The sequence below is a fragment of the Sturnira hondurensis genome, unplaced genomic scaffold, assembly GCF_014824575.4.
Source record: "Sturnira hondurensis isolate 20B ecotype Veracruz unplaced genomic scaffold, ASM1482457v3 Scaffold0008723, whole genome shotgun sequence".
Lineage (NCBI taxonomy): Eukaryota > Metazoa > Chordata > Mammalia > Chiroptera > Phyllostomidae > Sturnira > Sturnira hondurensis.
In genome coordinates, this window is record NW_028081354.1 from 5,364,056 (window position 1) to 5,386,449 (window position 22,394).

Consider the following 22,394-nt stretch of genomic DNA (forward strand, 5'->3'; position numbering starts at 1 on the left):
GGACAATATCTGCCTGAAGATTAAGCCAGACAGCCAGCTCCTCAACCAGCATGTAGCCACAGGCTCTGGGCAGAGGCCCAACTCTCAGCCTGCCAGCTCACCATAAGGGTCTCAGCTCAGCCAGATGCCCAGTTGAGGCTGCAGGGGAGGCCTGGATCTACTGGAGCAGAATGTGGGAGCAGCCCCCTCCACACAGCCTGAGCCAGGGCTGGGAGCCAAAAATCTAAGGTTAATTTGTTACACGGCCTCAGGCAGGTCCTCTCCTTCTTTGGGCCTCAGTTTTCCAGTCGGGGAGGAAAGTAAAGGATCTTCTGTAAATGTCCTGTTTGCAGGCTGCAGATGGAAAATAGACCCAGGGGTGCCCAAGAATCTGTGAACCCAGCCACATGCATCTTGTGCCATCTACTGGACAAAGTGGGAACTACTGGAGGTCCCAAAGTCGTAGGCTCTGTCAGGCCCTTTGCAGGTCAGCAGGGCCACCCTGGAGAAACTGCAGCCTCTTGGGGGCAGCGGACAATAACCAGGCAATCATAACATGAAGAGGCAGATGCAGTGAGAGAGGTTCCAACCAGAGACATTTCAGGAGATGCTGGGGGAAATCTAGGGAGGCTTCATGAAGGAAGCACTATCCACACGAAGAATGACAGAGCCCAGAACAAATGGAGAAAAGTGAAGGAAGCGAAACTGTCAGAACTAGATGACAGCTCAATGCCATGTGCTGATGGGAGCTTGTGTGATATGTGTTCATGCATCAGATGCTACCAGGCAGATACGTGGAGTGTCACAGCCCTGCCTCTCCCATTCTGGGTGGGGAGTGGAGAATGCTCAGAAGGAAGGATGCCCCAGCCCTTCCCCCACCAACCTCATTCTAGAACAGAGATATTGGAATGATCCCATAAGGCTCCCTCCCTGTGGGCTTCTTCTTTAGGGCACTAGCCAGCCCACTCCCCAACCTGCCCATGCACCCTCTTTGTAGCTGGCCATTATCCTCCTGTTCCATTCACAGAGAGCTCTTGTTCTCCCCCTATTCTATCAGCATCCCACACAGCTTGTTTGTTCCCTGGACTCTTAGGTCCTTGTCCTTCTCTTCTCCCCACCTCAGCCACCCATTCTGCAACTCACCACCAATAAGGATGTGAATTTTTCCATCTCCATTTGGAACATCCCTTCATCTGGACTCGCCTCCTACCCTCAGTATTACCACTCACACAATTCTTCCCTCAGTGCCTTGCACCCCCTTTCTCTTTGCCCAGCCTGGGTCAAGGCCCAGTGCAATACCCAGACCCTTAAAACACTCCCAGAAGCCTGTTCCTCTCACCCTCTGCAACTCTGCCCTGCATCTTGGATTGCCCCTTTTCAGTTTCACTGGGTTTTCTATCAGCATACAAGCCATTCTCTGATTCCCCCCTCCTTAAATAAGCTTCCCTGGACTCACATCTCCCTTCGGCTCCCATCCATTTCTCTGTTTCCTGAGCATTTGCAAAACTTCACCAGTATTGTCCACACTCTCCCTCTCCTCTTTACCTTGCTCAGTTCTCTGGTCCTCTCCAGCCAGGTTTCCATCCCACTGCTCCAGTGAAACCCTTACATCCGGGTGGCCAAGGCTTCGGGGGCCTCCAAGTTCCCTAAGGCCAGGACCATCATCTGTCTTTCATGCCTCTTCCCTTCTCCCGGCTCTTGAGGCTCCTCACTCACCAGGGTCTCTCCCACTTCGTCGACCACGTCTCTTCCCTGAGACTGCCCATGTGGGATGCCCGGCACACAGTCCGGGGCCACCTCTCCCTGGGGTGTCATGCAGGACCAGGGCTGGGAAAGCATTTCTTACTCTGAGGACACGTGAGTCTATAGCTCTCCTTCTGCTCTCTTCTTGTCTCCAGCGCTGCTTTGACATCCCCACATCCTGTTCCAGAGGCATCTCAACTTTGACAAGGACGAAGGACTCTCCATTTCCCCTGTGATGATCCTGCCATAAATGCCTAACCTAATCTAGTCCGGAAGAAATCCCAGGCAGGCCCAAATTGTGTGAGATTCTACAAAATAATTGGCTGGGTGAAGTGCAAATGGGAGTTCTTTGTACTATTTTTGCAAGTTTGGAATTTCTTTCAAAATGAAAGAATGTAGGCCCTGGCTGGCAGCTTGGTTGGTTAGAGCGATGTCCTGATACGCCAAGGTTACAGGTTCAGTCCCATCAGGGCACATAGAAGAAACAACAGATGAATGCATAAATAAGTGGAACAACAAAGCTATGTTTCTGTCTCCCCCCTTCTCTCTCTCTAAAAAATAAAATCAATAGTTTTTTAAGAACTAAAGAAAAGTTTAAAAAATTTGTTTAAATTTAAAGGAAACCTCCACTTTCTAATACCCCACTGCCAAGAACCTGTGTCTCCCCCTGGCTTCTATACATCAGGAAACAGCAGCTTCATCCTTGATATGAAAGGTCATCTCTGACCCTCTACTTTCCCACACCTCCCATTCAATCCTTCTAGTTCCAAATATTCCCTGAATCCATGCACCTTCCTCCACCCTTCTTGCCCTACCCCTCCTGCCCCACTGTGGTGAGAGCCACCAGGCCTTCTCACTCTAGGGCTGCTGAGGCTGCCTTTCTGCTCCTGAAATGCTCCAGTCTCTTTCCCTATGCCCTCCCATGGCTGGTTTCCTGTGGTTCTTCAGGCCTCAGCTCAGTGTCACCTCCTCCAGGAAGCCTTCCCAGACTGCTCTATCTCATGGCCACCACACCTCTGCAATTCTTATTCCTGCAGTGTGCTGGTTTCCTCATTGAACTCACCTCTCTCTTTGTCTTTTCTGAAGTGACTATAAATTTCACAGAATTTGGAACTGGGCCTCTCTCTGAAGGGTTCCAGCATCCAACCAGTGCCACACACATAGTAGGGTGACTAAATCATGAAACAGCGCACTGGTCAGTGGTGCTGCCCACTGTAGCCCTGCCTCCTCTCCTGATATATCATCATTCCTGGGTACACATGTAGGTCCTTGAGTCCTCCAGCTCCCAAGGGCAGGCCTGAGGGGATCCATCTCTTCTCCCCACAGGTCTCTCTGTGGTCTTCTGCCAGCTCCGGCCTCCACTGGAGGCATCTCCAGAATTCTAAGACCATCTCTGGAATGCTGGGCCTGTCTGGGGAATGCCAAAGCTGGGGCACAGGTGGGGAGGCTGTGGAGTGGCTGGGTGGAGCAAGGACAGCTGCTGACATTCTGGCTGGAGCCTAGATATGATGGCAGCTGTCCCTCCGGGAAGCACAACAGCTTACACCTCCACTTCCTTGCAGCAACTCCTCCTTCCCCAGACCAGCATCACTCTTCTGGCTGCAGCTCCAGCCTGGATTGCCCCACTAAGTTGAAAGTCACCAGGCTTTGAGCCTCCATTCCCCGTCAGGGAGGGAAAGTGGGTTGCCGGACCTGGTCCATTAGACAGAGCCCTCACTGGGAGCCACGTGGCTCTGCTCTCACCCAGGCTCGCTGGATGACCTTTACAGGTCCCTGTGCCTCTCTGGGCCCCAGGGTCCTCACTCGTCACATGGGTGAGGGAAGATAGAGTAGATGATATACCCCTTGATCCCTGGGAGTCAATGTTACCGAAGGGAAATCCAGGTGAGTGGCAGATGGACTAGAGCTGCAGGCCCATTGGGCCCTACAGTGCTCTGCTTCTCCCCAACCGGAGCCGATAGGGAGCTGCGGCTGCTATGCCAAGGGGCATCCAGGGCCTGGTTGGGTGCTGTAGTTATTCCTCCCTCCAAGTACAGGACCTCTGGCTGCCAACTGGCTGACCAAAGCCATGGCCCCCAGGAGCTTGTGAAACACAGATTCCTGAGCCACCACAAAGGCTGGATGCTGAATTGCTGGAGATAGGGCCTGGGCATCAGCTGTTATAGAAAGGAAGCAGTTGGGTATGCAGCATGGTAGTCTCTGATCTAACCCAACTCTTCCTGCAGAAGACAGATTACAGGGATGGTCAGAGCAAGGGCTCTGGGACAGGGAAGGAAGTGGTCCTCATGGAAGGAGTAAACACTAGCTGGTGAAATGTCTACAGCTTACCCCTCCCCAACCCAGAAGGAAATCAAGACACCAGGCCTCCAGGGAGCAGAGCTTTATTTGCATTCCCTAGGACAGGGCTGAGGAGTCAGAGAGGGCCCTTGGTCAAGGACATGCCCAGGATCCCAACCTGGAGACCCAGGCCCCCTGCCCTACCCCAGGGCCCTGCTGGAGTTGGTAGGTAGAACATGCAGCTCTGAGGGAAGGTCAAAGGTCGGCATCTACTCTACCCCCTTCATGAACTCCAGGAATTCTGTGGAGAGAGGGCAAGTATGGGTCAGAGCTGGGTCAGAACCTGCAGGGCATGGGCAGTAGGAGATCCAGTGCACCATCCCTCACCATCATAGTCGATGCGGCCATCGTTGTTCTTGTCACCATCCTTCATTAGCTCCTCAATGTCATCCTCCGTGATGGTCTCACCCGTAGCCTCAAGCATCACCTTCAGCTCATCTAGGTCAATGTAGCCATCAGCATTTCTGTGTGGGGGCAAGAGAGGTCTCAGAGCCTATCTCAGAGGGGTGGGGGCCAAGGGAAGAAGAGCCAGCCCCACCCATGACCCAGGGGGCAGAGCAGAGCCACTGGGAAATGAGGCATCCCACTCCCCCATTGCACAGAACAGAAAACTGAGGCTTGCAGGTCATAAGACTGTCCCTTTCCCCAGCTCTGCTAGATTTGGGGTCAGAGGTCAAGGGTCACCCACTCACTTGTCAAACATGCGAAAGAGGTCAGACAGTTCCTCCTCAGATTTCCCTTTACTGTCATCCTTCATGCACCGAACCATCATAACCAGGAATTCATCAAAGTCCACTGTGCCACTGCCTGGGGGTTAGAAGGCATGGCCATTGGAGAGGGATGGTCAGAAAGCCTAGCATCTGCCTTGACCCTAGGCTTTGGTATTATCACTGCAACTACACACCAATTCCCTGAGGCAAGGTGGTTGTTTTATGTATGAGACAATCAAGGCTCAGAGAGATTCAACAGCTACTTCAAGAGTACAGAGTAAAAATTGGCAGAGTCAGGATTCGGGTCCCCAGTGAACTGGGGTGCTATGGGCCTGGGGCCTGGTGGGGTAGAGGGGCTTACCATCCTCATCCACCTCATCGATCATCTCCTGCAGCTCTTCAGGTGTGGGGTTCTGGCCCAGCATCCTCATCACTTTGCCCAGTTCCTTGGTGCTGATGCAGCCATCCTCGGCGCCCAGCACAAAGATGTCAAAGGCTGCTTTGAACTCTGTGTCCAACAGGGGCAGGGGAGCAGAGTGGCCAGGGCTCAGCAGCCAGGACCCCAGAAGGCTAGAACCCTGGGGCCACCTACCAACCTGCCCACTTCCCTCTGAGACCTCTATGGTCACAGCAAGGGAGACCCCAGGCTCTGGTCTCCAGCCCAGGGTCCTCATGCTCCCCCAGCCCCACCCTGTGTGTTGGGGCACTCACCATTTTTCTGCTCTTCTGTCAGCTGCTCTACCTAGAGAGGAAACAAGGTCTCAGGACTCAGGCTCCAGCCACTGTTGAGGAAACCAACCCATTCCGCAGGTAGGACGACTCAGGAAGAGGCAGGCCATTTCCAGGTCATGGAGAGGAGGCCTCGGTCCTCCCTCCCTGCCCTCAAAGCCCTTCAGTGACCCAGCTGGCCTCACTGAGACTCAGGGCCGGGGTGACAGGTGGGCACCCACTCCAGGACTAAGGTGACCCTGAGTAACAATAGTCAGTGACCACTCAATGCCCTACCGGCTGCCCTGCTGAAACCCAAGCTGGGTAGTCCGAGGGACAGCTGTCCCTCAGGTTGGGACAATAAAACCAGTGTGGGGGTAGGTAAAGCCACTCACTGTAACCTGACCAGGGTGGACACTAGGCTATTTTTAACGGGGGACAAAGTTAAACCTGGTGATTGTTCTGGGGACTCTGGCATGCAGGGGGTGGGGCAGCGTTATCTGGCCCCCTGGCCTGCTGGTGCCTCAGGAGCCAAAATTAGTCCCCGGGCCTGACAGGCCTTGTATGGACACGGGCAGAGGGCTGCTCCCCCAGCTCTATGGATGTCTGCACGATAGGCACCCCCAGAGCCAGCATTGGGACCACAATTCCGGGGCTGAGAGAGGGGTTCCTTTGGGGACAGCTGTCTGTGCCAGATGTCCTTGTCTGTGGGACATGGGGAGGTCAGCAAACTAACCCTTCCTGAGATGGCATAGCATATAAAGCCCCTCAGTGACCCCAGTAGGCTACAGGGACTTGAGGTGACCACTCCCCAGCCATAACCCCCAGCTAAGCCACTGAGCCCTAAGCCCCCATGCCAGATGGGAGTTTCGGCCTCTGTTCCTTCTCCCTGGCTCTCCCCCATGCCCAGGCCTTCCCTGCCTGCCTCAAACTTCAAAGCCCCTTCCCCAGCTCAGGATTTGGCTCTGCAGCCTCCTCCTCACAAACCCTTATTACCCTCTCCACAACCTCAGCCAGCCCAGGGGCTGGAGAGGGCTGAGGGGACTGTGAGTGTATGAGAAGCAGAATTCGAGGGGCAGAAATGGGTGTGGGGACAAGGAGACAGTGATAGACTCAGAGACAGCTCAGAACAAAAAGATGGAAAGACGCCAAGAAAGGCAAAGGTCCAGAGACCAAAGACACAAATGCAGAGAGATATGGCTGAGAGACAGTGACACAGACTACAGACACTTGGAGACAGAGGCAGACACAATGTCCAAAGGTGGGACTTCCTCCTCTACCCACTCTGACAGCTCCTCTCCAATCTATACCCCAGAACGCCAGACCCACTGCCCACCATCCCCCTGAGGGCCTCTCCTGGGTCCCCACCACTTCCCTGGGGTGACCTTGTGCCCCCCATCCTGAGCTGAATGACTCCCCAGTGGGCCCACCAATCCCAGTCCCTCACCGCAGCCTTGTAGATGTCATCCATGCTGTCGGCTCAGAGGGCAGGCTGCTGAAGTTGCCAGGAGGCCCTGGGCTTAAATAGCCCTGCCCAGCTGCATTCCGGGCCCAGCCCACCCCTGCATGTAGCATCCTCCACCCCCTCCCCCAGCACTGGCGATCTCAGGCTGGCCTGAGTCCCTGTGTCCTCTGTCCAGGGCAGGAAGATGTAGAGCTGTAAGGACCAGGTCTCTTTCCCTCTGTTCCCCTGTGTTTCTGAGGGTACTCTCTGGAACGTTTTCTTCAGTGAATAAAAACATGAACCTAGGACAGAAACTGCAAAGTAGTGGGGTCCAGGCCAGGTTCCTACACACAGCTGCTTAACCTCCCATTCGATCAGGGAAGTGGGTGATACTCCCATTTTTCCGATAAGGAAACTGAGGATTCTGGAGGGCGGGGTGACTTGCCCAAAGTCTGGCTGACTTGGCAGCCCCTGCCTCAACTTAACTTCTCTGCAGTAGGGGGCAATTGCATGCAAGGAGAGGCTTGGGAGTATAGTGCCCTGCTAAGAGAAGCTTCTTATGCTAAGTTCAGAGTACAGCGCTGTGGAACTGGTGGAGAAGTCACTGGTCCCCATTAGGATAGAATGGTCTGGTTCCTTCAGACAGGGGTGCTACAGGAACCACACTCCAGACTTCTCATCTCATCCAAGCAGTACTAGCTCCGGGCTTGGGCCAGCTGCATTCAATCATCCAGCAAACATGTCTACAGATGCCCCATCTATGCCAGATTCTCCCCTTCCCATCCAGCTGAGTTACCACCACCTTCTTCTAGGTCTGGGTCTTCCCCTGGGTTAGGGCTGTCTCTGTGCCTGTGCTTCTTATTCCAACACTATAATTCCTGGGTTCGGGGACAGTCTGTCCCCTCCCTCATTTCAAGCTGTAGTAGGACACCATCTAGGATCCTTGCGCCCAATGGCCAGCACATATGCCTTCCTTCCATCTTCACCCTGCTGCCCCACACTGACTTTTCTCTAGAGAACTATAATACCCCCCTTGACTTGCAAGCCAGGACACTTCTTGAACTAACCCACTCAATTCTCCAGCAGCCCACATGACAGAGGATATCGAGTCTTGGAAAGACTAACAACTGGCCAGTGTTGTTCTGGGATCTAAGCACACCTGGTATCTTCTTCAACCCTCTCGACCTACAGAAAGATAATGAGGCCAAGAGCCAGCTGATGGCAAGGTTTATATCATCCAGGTCACTGATGGCAACCATGAATGGACAGTCAAGCACTGCTACTGCGACTTCCATGACCTGCATGAAAGAGCCTGCTGAGGGGACATTATTTCCTCTCTTTTTCAGAGGAGGACACAGAGGCCGGACGGAGCAGTGACTTGCTGCAAGTAGCCAGGAAGGTGCCAGGCCTTCTGTCCTCCCTCCCAGGTACCAAATGGTGTTGCCCAAAGCTACCCGCCAAGGGCCTCAGTTTCTCCCTAGCAGCAAAAGAGTGCAGCAGGCTACGCAAACCAGGTACAGATTACGCAAGCGGAAAGGCCCGCGAGTCTGCGCAAGCGCAACTAGAATGGTTGCTGTCAAAATACGCGCGAGGGGCGGGGCGAAGGCGCGAGGAAGCGGTGGGGCCAAGATGGCGGTGTGGCGCCCGACGGAGGTGGGGTCGGGAGACCGTAGGGACCCGGGCGCGATGGGACGCTGACCCCGCCCCCTGCTGCTAGTTGTCTGCGCCGGGCGGCCGTGGAGCCCGGAATATGGCGACCGTGTCCCGCAGCTTCGGGCCCGAGCGGGAGGCCGAGCCGGCGAAGGAGGCGCGCGTCGTGGGCTCTGAGCTCGTGGACACATATACGGTGTGCTGAGGGCGCGGATGCCCGAACCGGGCGTGGTGGCTGGAACTCGAAATCCGAGTCGTGGGGGTTGGGGGGGAGGTTTGGGCTCCACGACCAGGGGGCTAAGGGTAACGGGCCCGCGATTTTGCTTGGATGGGAGTGTCTGGGAGAGGGATGTCGGCCGCGTAGGTCCGGGAAGAATCCCAGGGAGAGGTTTGGGGAAGGGGTACTTGTTCAGGAAAGCAGGGTGGGGTTGGGGAGGAGGGAGGTTTAGATGTGGAGGAGGCGCCTCTAGATTCTTTAGGCCGGGAGGGGCGCCATCCTGGAAGGATAAGACAGGGGGTCCAGGAGGAGGGGGATTAGGGGAGAGGTGTCTGATGAATGGAATTCGAAGAACCCTGCCTTCCATGTAGGAGAGGGAGCAGGGTTTTGATGTGGGGAGCTTAGGGTCGCAGTTGAGATTTGCTTCAGAAACAAGGGCGGATTTGGGGTCCTGAGGTCCTGGGGATCAGGCAAAGACAAGAAAGGAGGAGGGATGTATCTCATATACGGGGGAGAGGGGTATCCCTCGGGGCTAAAAATGCAAGACCCAGGAATCTGACGGGTCTGCATGACTTTGGGAGCATGTTGAGGCTGCAAGCCCCCACCCACCCACACACACACACACATACATAAACGCACACTTCAAGACTGGAAGAGATGGTGGATAGGAATGGTTGGCGGGAAGGGGGGGTGTTATTCCCGACTGTGATGGGTTGGACGCCAGGCCTAGGGCCTGATAGGCAGCCTGAGGTGGGGGCTTACTGAGCACCTCCCAGCAACCTGTCTTTTGTTCCTAGAGTGGGGGAGCCTTTACACCTGCCTTTGCCCTTTTACCTTGGTTCTCATCCTAACCCTCCTCAAGAGGGTCATTCCTTCTTCCTTAAGACGGAGGAAGGGGGAGGGAAGCTACCAGGCTGTGAAGAGGGTCTGACGGTGCATCCTGGAGCAACAGGCCAGCCCTAGAGAAATGGCTGCTTCTATGTGGAGGCATCAGTTCTGTTGATTATTTTCTCCTCTCCCTTCCCTGCTTGCTGCAGAAAGGGGTGGGGCACTAGGACCAGGGGTCCTCCTTTAGGTGAGGGTTGAGTTCTCTAATCCTATGGTCGGCTGTCCAACAACCACAAGCTGCATTGAGCTGGATGGTCAGCTCAAAAGAGCTCTCTTTACTCCACAGTGCTGAGCCCCTCCTCTGAATGGGCGAGAGGAGGTGAGTGATCCCAGGCCTACCCTACCATTTTGTTTCTGGGTGTGCTGAGTTGAATATTATTAACACACCTTCCTTTTCATTGAACACTTGCTGCAGGTCAGGCCCTGCACAAAGCATTTTGTATGCATTACTTTGTTTCATTCTTAAACCTATCAGATTTTATGATGGAGGAACTGAGGCTTAGTGAAAACTTAAGCTCCCAGTCACTTATGTAAGTGATTCATACATAAGACACAGCCAGTAAATTTCAAGAGCCAGGTTTTGAACCTAGGTTTTCCTTAACTCCACGGCCCAGTCCCCTAACCTCTAAGCCATTTTGCCTTGATAGTCTGTCACCACTCTCCCCTCCCTCCACCTCTTCCCCATTGGCTTTTTAGTGCTTTGACTCTTGGCTCAGCAACAGAAATCACAGCTGTTAACCAGCTGAAAGGGTTGGAAAAAGGCTTGTTTCTGGGATATAGGCAGGGTCCCTGGGGAAAAATAGCAGAAAAGCTGGCACTGCTAGACCTAGCCCTCTTCTGCCTCCCTCGGAAGGGTGCCCTTACCTGAAGCTCTGGTTGGATTGGGCTTTGGGTTATCTGGAGAATGGAAGCAAAATAAAGAGATGCCTTGCCATAATAGTCACCTTTTTTGTTTCTCACTGTTGGACAGAACCACAGACTTATCTCGTGTACCTGCCAGATCCAGTGGGTAGGCCATGCAGGAGGCTGAGAGAGTGCCCTGGGGCACAGTGGGTAGGCACAGCAGGAGTCAGGTGCAGAGGCTGGTGGGCAAGAGCAGCCTAACTTTGGCCTAGGGTTGAGATGGTCTGGGCGTCCTACAGCTGTTGCTAAGGTTGGGGTGGGGCTCTTATTACTGACTAGGCAAGGACTGACTATTTTCCCTTTTAGGTTTATATCGTCCAGGTCACTGATGGCAACCATGAATGGACAGTCAAGCACCGCTACAGCGACTTCCATGACCTGCATGAAAAGGTAATGAGAGCTGGGGGGCCTGTGTCTCAGGGCTTGGGGGCTTTTAGGCCAAGTTCTCATTGTGCCATGTATTAGTTTCAGAATAAAACAGACTCCATACCTATAGTGTTCTTTAATAAACTAGTTTGTTAATTTAAGTGGCCAAAAAAACCTGGTGGCTCCTGGGTGTTTAGCCCTAGCATGAGATAATGCACAAGGAACATATTTGAACTTCAGTTTTTTGTTTGTTTTTTATTTTGTTTTAAAAAGAGGAAGAGAAATATTGATGTATGAGAGATACTTCAATAGGTTGCCTCTTGCACAGCCCCAAATGGGGGCCTGTCCTGTAACCCAGGCATGCGCCCTGACTGGGAATCAAACCAGTGACCCTCTGGTTTGCAGGCTGGCACTCAGTTTACTGAGCCGAACCAGCCAGGGCTGGACTTCAGTTTTAAGATCGCCAGTTCTGGCTTGGATGTGAGATGCTGGGACAGTTTCTTGAGGAGGGAACAGATTTGAACTTGGTCAGCCTGCCTATAGCTATTCCATAGCCTGTACTTTAAAACTGGCTGTGATTCCATTTTTTTCTTTGCTTTTAGAAAGAGATGCCTTTTTCTGGGTCATTTGCAGCCTGAGTGTTTTAAAGACAGGTCACCGCCCTGAGTGGTTTTTCTTCTTGTGTGGAGAAAATGATGATTTTTAGACAGCTAGAGGTCTCCTTTTCTAAATGTCTCCAGATGGAGCTTCCAGATGGAAATTGTGTTGGTATTTCTAATACTGACTGAACTTGATAAGGCCAAGCCCAGATGCACCAGTTTGATCATTAATCCTGGTACAGCTGCCACAAGCAGCTGAGGAAGTCATGTCGGGCATCAGGCTGCTTGCCTTGGTCTGGCACAGTCTAGAGCCTCTTAGTCTGTGGTTAACTTGCTTATGTTTTCTTACAGCTTGTTGCAGAGAAGAAGATTGATAAAAATCTGCTTCCACCCAAAAAGATAATTGGGAAAAACTCAAGAAGCTTGGTGGAAAAGAGGGAGAAGGATTTGGAGGTCTACCTCCAGACACTCCTGGCCACCTTCCCTGGTGTGGCCCCCAGAGTGCTGGCCCACTTCTTGCTTTTTCAGTTCTATGTAAGTTCCTCTCGGGTCTTCTCTTTTGACTGCAATCTCACAACCACCCAAGCTCAAGGTAGCAAATCAGTATAGACCTTATCTTGGAGGGAAGGTGGGCTGGAGTTTGATCCTGAGGTTGGAAGATGGAGGAACATCATGCTGGTGGGGATGGGGTACGGGCAGTAGCATGTTTATTAACAGATTTGCCTTACATTAGAGGGACTATAACTACAGAGAGGCTTTCTTCCACCATAAGGCATTTTGGTTAGCAAAAATGGTCTATGGGTGTTTAAGCTAGGTTTCCATCCACATGGATGGGGATAAATTAGAAACAGCTAACACCTGACACGGACTAGTGTTGAGTTGTTGGTTCACAGCTCAAGACTCAGGAATTAGTCTGTATTGGCAGAATTGCCATCTTGGGGCATTGTCGGGATGCGGGGTGTGAGTGAGGGTGGATGTAGTGGAGCAGCTCTGCACTCGTTTCTGGATAGAGGAGCAGCTGTCAGAAGCTGCTGGTGACAGGGTGAGCTGGCAGGCTGCAAGGAGGGAAGTTTGGCAGTGTGAAACCAAAACATTAAAAACAACCATTCCACTTCTGTTTATTGATTTTAGAGAGAGAGGAATTGGGGGGCACCAATCTGTTGCTCCACTTATCTCTGCATCATTGGTTGATTCTTGTATGTACCATGACTGGGGATTGAACTGCATTGTCGACGTATCAGGACAGTGTTCTAACCAACTGAACTACCCCGCCAGGACACACTTTCACTTCTTAGAATTTATTCTTAGGGAAAAAGTTAGGAAACTGTAGAAAGGATTTAGGTAGTCATTCCAGGATTGTAGCAAGATACTGAAAAACAAAAGTCCAACATAATGTGATTAAAAAAAGAAAGAAAGAAAGAAGCACAACCAGATCTTTGGATATTCTGCTAGAAAAATGATGGTGTGGCAATGAATTTGTTGACGTAGGAAAATAAATGTATTGCTATATAAGAAGAGCAACCTATAAAACAATATGTAGAGCAGGAGTGTCCAACCTTTTGGCATTTTGGGGCCATACTGGAAGAAGAGTTGTCTTAGGCTATGCATTAAATACATTGCAACATGTATTCACACACACACAAAAGAATGTTTTAAGCCCTGGCTGGTGTAGCTCAGTGGATTGAGTGTCAGCCTGTGAACCAAAGGGTCACTGGTTCAATTCCCAATCAGGGCACATACCTGGGTTGCAGGTCAGGTCCCCAGTAGGGGACACATGAGAGGCAACCACACATTGATGTTTCTCTCCCACTCTTTCTCCTTCCTATCCCCTCTCTCTAAAATATTTTTAAAAAATGTACAGTTTTGCGTTGGACCACATTCACAGCCATCCTGAGCTACATGTGGCCCGTGGGCTGCAGGTTGGACACCCCTGATATAGAGTATGGTCCCATTGTATTAACAAAGATTTTATATTTGTGTAGGAAAATTCTAGGTTATACACCAAAATAGTAGTAGTAGTTATCTTTTGGTGATAGATTTTTTAATTATTATGATTATTTTTCATCCTCATCTGAGGACATGCTTATTGATTTTAGAGAGAGGGGAAGGGAGGGAGAGAGAAAGAGAGAGAAACACTGATTGGTTGCCTCTCACATGCACCCTGACCCAGGACTGAACCTGCAACCCAGGCCTGTGCCCTGACTGGGAATGGAACCCATGACCTTTCAGTGTACCTGCCAAGATCCCAACCAGCTGAGCTACACTGGCCAGGGCAGGGTGATAGATTTTTTTTAATTATTTACATTTAATTATTTTCTCTTTATGTGATAAAGATAGGAAAGAATCCACTCCTTTTTTCAGGCTCACTTTTTAGGAAGGGACTTATGGGGTTGTGTTTTTGAAGGTCCAAACATGTTTAAAATACAACTTTTCTTGAAGTATTTTCAGAATAAGACAGCTGAACCTTTCTTGGAACGCTAGATTGAGCCTGGACATTTGGTAATAGCATTAGTGTTGGCCACTAAGCTTGAAGGGGTCATGTGGGGGAAAGGATGGCAGTTACAGATGGGACATGTATATATGATTTGGATTTTACTTAGCATGTACCAGCAATGTGTGTGATTAGCAGCAGTTTCCCGGTGTGGATATTTTTTACATTTCCTTTCCTTATGTGAGAAAAAATGCAAAAGTCTTACAGATAAACTCTACAGGTTAGTATTCTAGGAAATACTATACTTTATGGGTACAACCATACGAAGGAACATAACTAACTTAAAAACGGAAAATACCAACAACTGCCAGAAAATCACCCAGAAACACGTCTAGAATTGTATGAAAGCCTGACAACCAGGAATTTAAATAAGCTATATTCATCCAGACAGGGAGGAGGGGTGGAAACATGGAGTCAGGGTGGAGAGGACTTGGGTCCTCTCCACCCTGCAAGCCAGGGCAGGAGAGGTGGCCAGTGGAACAGGCAGCCCCACATTCATGTGCGGTGGATAAAAATCAGGGAAACACCTTGTGAACGAGCAAGCCCTGCCCCAGGCCAGACCACTCAGCCCAGGGATCCAGCACTGGGAAAAGAAAGCCTCATAACTTCCAGCTATAAACCCAGTGGGGGTTGGGGTGGTAGAGGAAATTGCTGATTTCTCAGGTGAGTCCAGAGTGTATGTAAACCCAACCACCTGCGGGATTACAACCAGGACAGCAGTTGAAGGGATGCCAGTCACACATGGGAAGTGGGTGAAGTGACTAGAAACAGGGCAAGAGCCAGGCAAGCCCCCAGAAGTCGGTCAGCAGCTGCATTGTCCCCTCTTTGACTCTTCCCACACACATAAGGAGCCATGGTTGCCCTGCTCTGGCAAATACCCAAGGCTCTGCCCCATACAACTTAACAGGTGCACTAAAACGTAATCTAAGTGACTCTACCTAGTACACAGATTCAAAGGATGCCAAAATCATGAGACAAAGAAATATGGCCCAAATGAAGGAATAGAGCAGAACCCCAGAAAAAGAACTAAGAGATTTGGAGACAGCCAACCTATCAGACACAAGTTCAAAATATTGGTAATCAGGATGCTCAAAGATCTCATTAAATACGGCATAAGCATAAGGGAAGAAATGAAGGCTCTACTAAGGGAAATAAAAAAAAATTTACAGGAAACCAACAGTGAAGGGAAGGAAGCCGGGATTCAAATCAGTAATGTGGAACATAAGAAAGAAATAAACATTCAATCAGAACAAAATGAAGAAACAAGAATTTTTAAAAAACAGGAGAGTTTAAGAAGACTCGGGCATTTCCAAAAGGTCCAACATCTGAATCATAGGGATGCCAGAAGGAGAAGAAGAAGAACAAGAAATCAAAAACTTAATTTGAAAACATAATGAAAGAAAACTTCCCCAGTATGACAAAAGAAATAGACAAATCCAGGAAGCTCAAAGAGTCCCAAACAGTTGGACCCAAAGAGGAACACACCAAGACACATAAGGAAAATGCCAAAGATTAAAGATAAAAGAATCTTGAAAGCAGCTAGAGAAAGGCAGAGAGTTATCTACAAAGGAATTCCCATAAGACTGTCAGTTGATTTCTTAAAGGAAACTGCAGGCAAGAAGGGAATGGCAAGAAGTATTCAAAGTGATGAAAAGCAAGGACCTACAACCTAGATGACTCTACCCAGCAAAGCTGTCATTTAGAATGGAAGGGCAGATGAGGTGCTTCCCAGACAAGGTAAAGTTACAGGAGTTCATTGTCACTAAGCCCTTTTATTGAAATGTTAAAGCAACTTATTTAGGAAAAAGATCAAAGCTGTGAATGTTAAAATGGCAAACAACTATCAACAACTGAATCTAAAAAACAGACTAAGCAAACAACTAGAATAGAAATAGAATCATAAATATGAAGATCACTTGGAAGATTATCAGCTGGGAGAGGGAAGGGGGAGAATGAGGTGAAAGGTATAGGCATTTAGAAACATAATTGGTAGGTACAAAATAGAGGCATGTTAAGGACAGTATAGACAATGTAGAAGCCAAAAAACTTACATGCACAACCCATGGACATGAACCTGGGGGGGGGGGCAGGGATTGCAGGAGGGAAGGGGGGAATCAGGTGGAAGAGGACAAAGGGAAAAATTGGAACAATAATAGCATAGTCAATAAAATATACTTTAAAAAGAAATACTGCACTTTTTGAAGCTTTGATTACCTATTTAAGGATAAAACTTGGTAAGCAGCCCTTTGAATGTATGATTTATTGCTTATGACCTGGGTCTTTGAGGAGGTAGTCTGTCCAGATGCCTCAGAATTTCTCATGTTTCTCTTAACCTCTGTCCCATCTGACTCCTCTCTGAAATTGTTCCCAACATGCTCTACCTCTCATGGGGCTGACATCGGACAGGGTAGACCCAGGGAACTCTTACTTGGCTGAGGTGTGGGTTGTTTCTTTTTTTAATTGAGATATAATTCACATACCAAAAAAAGTTCACTCTTTTAAAGTGTGCAGTCCCCCGGTTTTTAGTATATTCACAAGTTGTTCATCTATCACCATTAATTCCAGAACAGTCATCCCCCCAGAAAGGAACCTTGTACCATTAGCAATCATTTTTCCATCCTGCCCTGTTCCTAGCAATCACTAACCTACTTTCTGTCTCCATGGTTTCAGATCAGTGGAATCATACAGTATATGGCTGGCCTTTGTGACTGGCTTCTTTCACTTAGCATGATATTTTCAAGGTCTTTTCATATTGTAGCATAAATCAGTACTTCAGTCCTTTTTAGACTGAACAGTCTGTTGTTTGGATATATCACATTTTGTTTATCCATTCATCAGTTGGTAAGTGGATTATTTTCACTTAGGGGCTATTATGAATAATGTTGCTATGACCATATAGAAGTTTTTGTGCAGACATGTTTTTGTTTCTGTTGAAAATAGAATTACTGACCCATGTGGCAACTTTAACTTTTTGAGAAACTACCAATTTTTTTCATAGCAGCTGCATCATTTTACATTATCACCAGCAATATATACATTCTGAATCACTCCACATCTCTGCCAACCCTGTTACTGTTCATTTTTTTTGACAGCCATCCTAGTGGGTATGAAGTATTATCTCATTATGGTTTTGATTTGTGCTTGCCTAATGACTGATGATGTTGAGCCTTTGTGTATTTATTGGTCATTAACATATCTTTGCAAAAATGTATTCAAATCCTCTGCACTTCTCAAAGTTAGGTTATCCCTAACTTCTAAAAGTTAGGTTATCTGTCTTTTTTGTTGTTGAGTTGTAATTCTTTTTAAAAAATATTTTGTTGATTTATTTTTATAGAGAGGTGAAGGGAGGAAGAAAGAGAGGGAAAGAAACATTGATCTGTGAGAGAAACATTGATTCATTGCCTCTCACATGCCCCCAGCTAGGGAATAAATACACAACCCAGGCATGTGCCCTGACTGGGAATGGAACCGGCAGCTTTTCTCTTTGCAGAATGACACTCTACCCACTGATTCACACTACCAGGTCAAGCTGTAATTCTTTATATATTTTGGATAGTAGACCCTTACCAGAAATGTGATACACAAATATTTTCTCCTATTATGTGGATTATCTTTTCATTTTCTTGATAGGGTCCTTTGAAACAAAAGTTTTAGATTTTGGTAAAGTTCATTTTATCTTTTTTTTTCTGTTGGTAATCATACCTTACTTAATCCAAGGTTACAAAGGTATACAACTATACTTCTACGAATTGTATTGTTTTAGCTTCCCCATTTTGGTCTTTGATCCCTTGTGAGTAGTACATGGCGTGGGGTAGGAGTCCAACTTCAGTCTTTTGCAGTATAGATTTTAATGGCAAGGAAAGAAATCACTTCTGCTTTCCCAGCCAATTCTGACTGAGGTGGAGAATCTGGGGTCTGGTGCAGTCCTGGGTTGCAGTGAGAGGGCACTGGGCCTGTTGCTGTGCTTTCTCTTCAGATAGCTGTGTCCCCATACTCCTGGACCTTCGGTGACAGCCTCATCCCAGAACCCTGTAGAGCAGAGGTTTTCAAATTCAGTAAAGCAGAATCCCAGGGAGAATTCCAGCACTCCATTTTGGGGGAGACTTTCTAACTGTGGACTTGAGAGGCAGGCAGAGCGAAGTTTCTCTCTCAATCCAGCTGCTTCCAAGTCAGGCATCTAACCTCTCTGTGTCCCAGTTCTTCTTTTGTAAGCTGGAGAGTAATGACCTTGGCTCTTGAGAATTTTAGAAGATGGCACAGTGAAGGTAGAGGACCTGAAAGACTGGTGACCTATGGCAGGGCGCACCAGGTGCCAGCCAGTACAGCCTGTCCTAGTAAGAAAAGGGCCTCCATTCCTTTCAGTGGTGGCACCTATATTGTTTTCTTATTTTAAAGCCAGTTGGCTAGAACAAAAACACTTTTTGAAAATTGAAATCAGGAGCTATGATGGAAGTACCATGTTTGCATCAGCCCTTAGCATTCTCATCCATCATTTGTTTCACTTGTAAAGTACTAAGGCTGTAAATGGTAACATTTCTTTGCTACTTAGTCTTGGAGCCCTCTTCAGTCAGTTTAGGCTTGAATCCCTCAATGGGGAATTTTTACTACCTCATTTCTGCTAGAATGCCTCATCGTAGACAGGGGTACGGTGTGTGTGTGTGTGTGTGTGTGTGTGTGTGAGAGAGAGAGAGAGAGAGAGAGAGAACCACACAGTGGTGTGTAACTGAGCCCTTTGTTTTGCCCCATTGAGTGCACGGCTCAAGCGTGTGCCAAGTAGAGGCATCAGGCCAGCCTGGGGCTATGCATTGAGTCCAGGCGTGTGTGCAGTAGGGTGCAGCTGGTTATGGGGATCCTGTGTGCACAGACATGCTCATCAGCATGGTAGCTGTAGAGCCACAGCCCCTCTAGTCCATGGCATGTTTGCGTGCAGCTCACACTGCTGCCTGAGGCTGCACAAGAACACGTGGTCTTAGCAGGAACCTGATCAAATTGGTCTATGATACATTTGGCAGGGGGTGGGGTGTTATAGTTTTTAAACACAGCTAATAATATTTTTAAATAAAATTTTTATTGAGGTAGAAAGAATGTCTTTTAAAAATACATTTCAATTCAGACATTTGTGGCACCCTGAAGCACTTTCAGTCCCTTCAGCACAGGTTGGATAGGCGTGTGGGACAGGGAGTCCTTTGGCCCTGGGAGACCACCTAGGAGCCCCAGAATGATAACAGTGGGGGGGCTTGGAGCTGTTCAAGACTCAAAGCTCTCCAGGCTGCAGGGGGAGTGGGCAGGTGCAGATATGGAGACAGGGCTTGGTTCTCAACTGTTGGAAGAGAAAGGAGCCTTTGGATTCAAGCTCTTCCTAATCTTCTGTTCTTCACAGCAGCCAAGGAAAATGTAAAGATGTAATTGAGTTTAAGTTGTTGCAAGAAACTGAAGTTGAACTCCAATGTGAACTGACAGCCTTTCCCCTCTCTAGCTGGGGCACTCCTGCTTGCAGCCTGCCCCCGGCCTTCTGATGGCTCTTCCACATTTGACCCTGCATCTTTCCAGACTGTGAGCCCTCTGATTCTGGGGCTGTGTTTTCTCATTCTTTTCTTTGGCTTTTTGTCTATTTGTTGGGGAGGATGAGTGGATTTCAAAGTTATTCTCGTGTTATATAGAAACTGAATTTCATGCAGATTAAAAAAATAAACACATTTTTAGAAGATGCCATAAAGTACTAAAAGAAAACATTAGAAAAATATTTGTATATTGGGTGGGGGAAGAGGACCCAGAATTCACAAAGAAAAAAATCACAGATTAAACAACACAGAAGTGAACAACCACCATGAGCAAAGGGAAAAGTCATACACAGACAAGGCGAGATACTTGCAGCACATGTATACGAGGTAAGAAAGAGGCAAACAAGCCAAAGAGAAGAAAAAAACAGGAAAGGGACACCCTGTCTCCTGTAACCTGGTGCTTTTTGAGTCTTGTAAACACGTGACTTGCATATATCCTGGTGGCAGAGAGTTAGGAAGGCAATTGTGCAACCCCCATCTGGACCTGTTTATAAAAAGTCCTGTTGGCTGCCATCTGTCAGTTAAAATTCTTACCTGTGGGATGTGGGGCTGAGGACCCAGGGGCCCTGCCAACCCCATGGTTATGCCACTAAAGTGCTGCAGCTGTTGGTTGTGTGCTGAGAGGCTTCATGACCAAGTTCTTGGGTATGTGGCTTTGCTAGTTTCTAGCTACATAGAACTGGAGAGTTACAACACTTCTCAGCTCAGTTTACTCATCTGAAAAACAGGTTCCCAAATGATGTCTTCTCATAAAGGGCATTGATAGGATTGAGTGAGCCACCACATCGAGAGTACTTGGGCCATTGCCCATCATGAATTAGGACCTCAGAACTTGACTGAAGACTTGTCCTTGTCATGCATCTTCCATCATAACGTTTTGAAAGAGAGCTCTTTTCCTCCCTCTTTCTCGTGACCCTGGGGCCACGTGGCACTGTTGCAAGGCTTAAAGGAATGAACACAGGAAGAGAGCAAGTGCTCACTCTCCTAAGATGCCTTTGAAGCATGAAAGAAAGTAGCAATGGTCACTGTCAGGGAGGGTGGGCTTTGGGAGGTCTTTTATCTCACAAAGGTCATGGGAGCCCCTTTTCCAGAAGAAACAGGACTTTCTTCCCATGGTGCCCTCTCCGGCCTCTCCCAGGGCCAGTTTTGGGAGCTGCTGGCTTCCGTGATTCATAGCCATGCTTTGCCAGCCTCCTGGGTCTCGTGCTGTCAGCCAGCGCCCATGTGAGCTTAAAAGTTGCAGCGTTAGTCTGGTTTCTGTTCTGCTTTTGAGGAGATGTTTTCAATGTTCATATAACTGGAAATATTTAATTTCCCTTTCTATGCACCTTGATTCATTACAGGTTTACTGTCTCCTTTATTCTGTCTAACTTTATGGAGAGCTGGTGTTGCAATAGCAGAGGGGGTAGATAGGGAGTGTGCTAGTCCTAGTGACTGGGGACAGGAGGACTTCCTAACTGGGTTTTGTTTTCTCTGCAGGAGATAAATGGTATTACTGCAGCTCTGGCTGAGGAGCTCTTCGAAAAAGGTATGTGGTCAGAGGTCCCCACAATATTGGGTGCAACTTGCCCACCCTATTAGGGAGCCAGGGGTGCAGGGTGGCACAGAACTTCATCAGTTGGTCTGTGCCAAATGAATGCCGGGGCTTACCTCCCTACAGTTGCCCAAGGCCCTAGATCTGGTCCACAGCTAAGCCTGTCTGCCTACCTGCCCTGCAGGCAGCCAGGTCTGAGGAGTTGTGGTCCTTCAACACAGGACTCCCTGATTCCTATCTCGAGGGCTAACCCCAAGCTCAGGATCTAGTTCAAAGCCCTGTGGTAGAGTTCTTAAAGATATATGGCATCATGTCTTCTTGCATCTGGTTTATCTTTACCTGAAAGAGTTCAGATGACAAACAGAAACTGAGCGTAGGTCATAGCCCTGCCAGAGAGCATAGTTACAGTAGCGAACATGTAACGTGTTTTCTGTGAGTGTTCAACATCTTACCGCCTACCCCCCAACCCAGGGGGTGCCAGTGAGGATACTGAGGATGAGAAGCCTGGTGATCTGCTTGAGGGCACATGGCTGGAAGGAGCAGATTGAGGACCTAATGCAAATCTTCCTGGCTCAGAGCCCCTGCCTGCTCTCAGGCCCTGCAGTGTGCTGGCAACTTAGGCCCCACCTAACTTAAGACATTGCATCTTGGAGGTTGCATCATGGGTCTGTTGCCCACAGTGCTGCCTTGCATCAGCTTTATCTTTGTTCAGTACTTCAGGTTTTAACAGACTCACTTCAGGGAGGCTCCCCAGTTGCACATTCCCATCGCCTTTCCCTCCTTCGTAATCACATGTTCTGGGTATGCCCTGAGCCCACCGTGAGTTCAGGAGGGCGGCTGTTCCTGTGTGCCCAGCATCGTGGTTTTGTCCTGATGCAACGCAGCGCACATAGCAGGTATTTGCCAAGTACCTGTTAAATCTTAGCCAGGTGGGCAGATGCCCTGGCCACTTGACTGTGACTGGGCTGGAGGTGAACACTCACCCTCCATGTGGGGCATGGCTGTTGCAGGAGAACAGCTCCTGGGGGCCGGCGAGGTCTTTGCCATCAGGCCCCTGCAGCTCTATGCAGTCACCGAACAGCTGCAGCAAGGAAAGCCCACGTGTGCCAGCGGGGACGCCAAGACTGACCTTGGGCACATCCTGGACTTCACCTGTCGCCTTAAGTACCTTAAGGTAAAGCTGCAGCAGCTCATTTTGGGGCATGGGACCTAACAGTTCACTGGCTGGCTGGGCCATCCCAGCAAGCAAGGCCAGCTTTGGTGT

The 22,394-nt window shown here is 49.1% G+C and overlaps 2 protein-coding genes across 6 annotated transcripts in view; one reads left to right on the top strand and one right to left on the bottom strand.

Moving 5' to 3' along the window:
• Positions 1-4,087: 4,087 nt before the first annotated feature.
• TNNC1 (troponin C1, slow skeletal and cardiac type) lies at positions 4,088-7,018 on the bottom strand. The gene is made up of 6 exons (XM_037055770.1): positions 6,925-7,018; positions 5,481-5,511; positions 5,131-5,277; positions 4,752-4,866; positions 4,387-4,523; positions 4,088-4,300 (listed from the first exon to the last, which is right to left on the bottom strand). Exons 1-6 carry the CDS (start codon positions 6,946-6,948, stop codon positions 4,269-4,271), a joined length of 486 nt encoding a protein of 161 aa, XP_036911665.1. The 5' UTR covers positions 6,949-7,018; the 3' UTR covers positions 4,088-4,268.
• A 1,515-nt stretch (positions 7,019-8,533) lies between these two features.
• The window catches only part of NISCH (nischarin), a 46,165-nt gene continuing 32,304 nt past the window's right edge, over positions 8,534-22,394 (top strand). For all 5 annotated transcript variants that reach the window (XR_005067843.1, XM_037055755.1, XM_037055756.1 and 2 more), the window contains exons 1-5: positions 8,534-8,767; positions 10,886-10,969; positions 11,896-12,078; positions 21,076-21,124; positions 22,141-22,304. Coding sequence is in view for 4 of the 5 variants with exons in the window: in XM_037055755.1 (XP_036911650.1) it covers positions 8,672-8,767; positions 10,886-10,969; positions 11,896-12,078; positions 21,076-21,124; positions 22,141-22,304 (576 nt within the window). In the remaining variant the exon portion in view is untranslated. The remainder of the gene's footprint in view (positions 8,768-10,885; positions 10,970-11,895; positions 12,079-21,075; positions 21,125-22,140; positions 22,305-22,394) is intronic.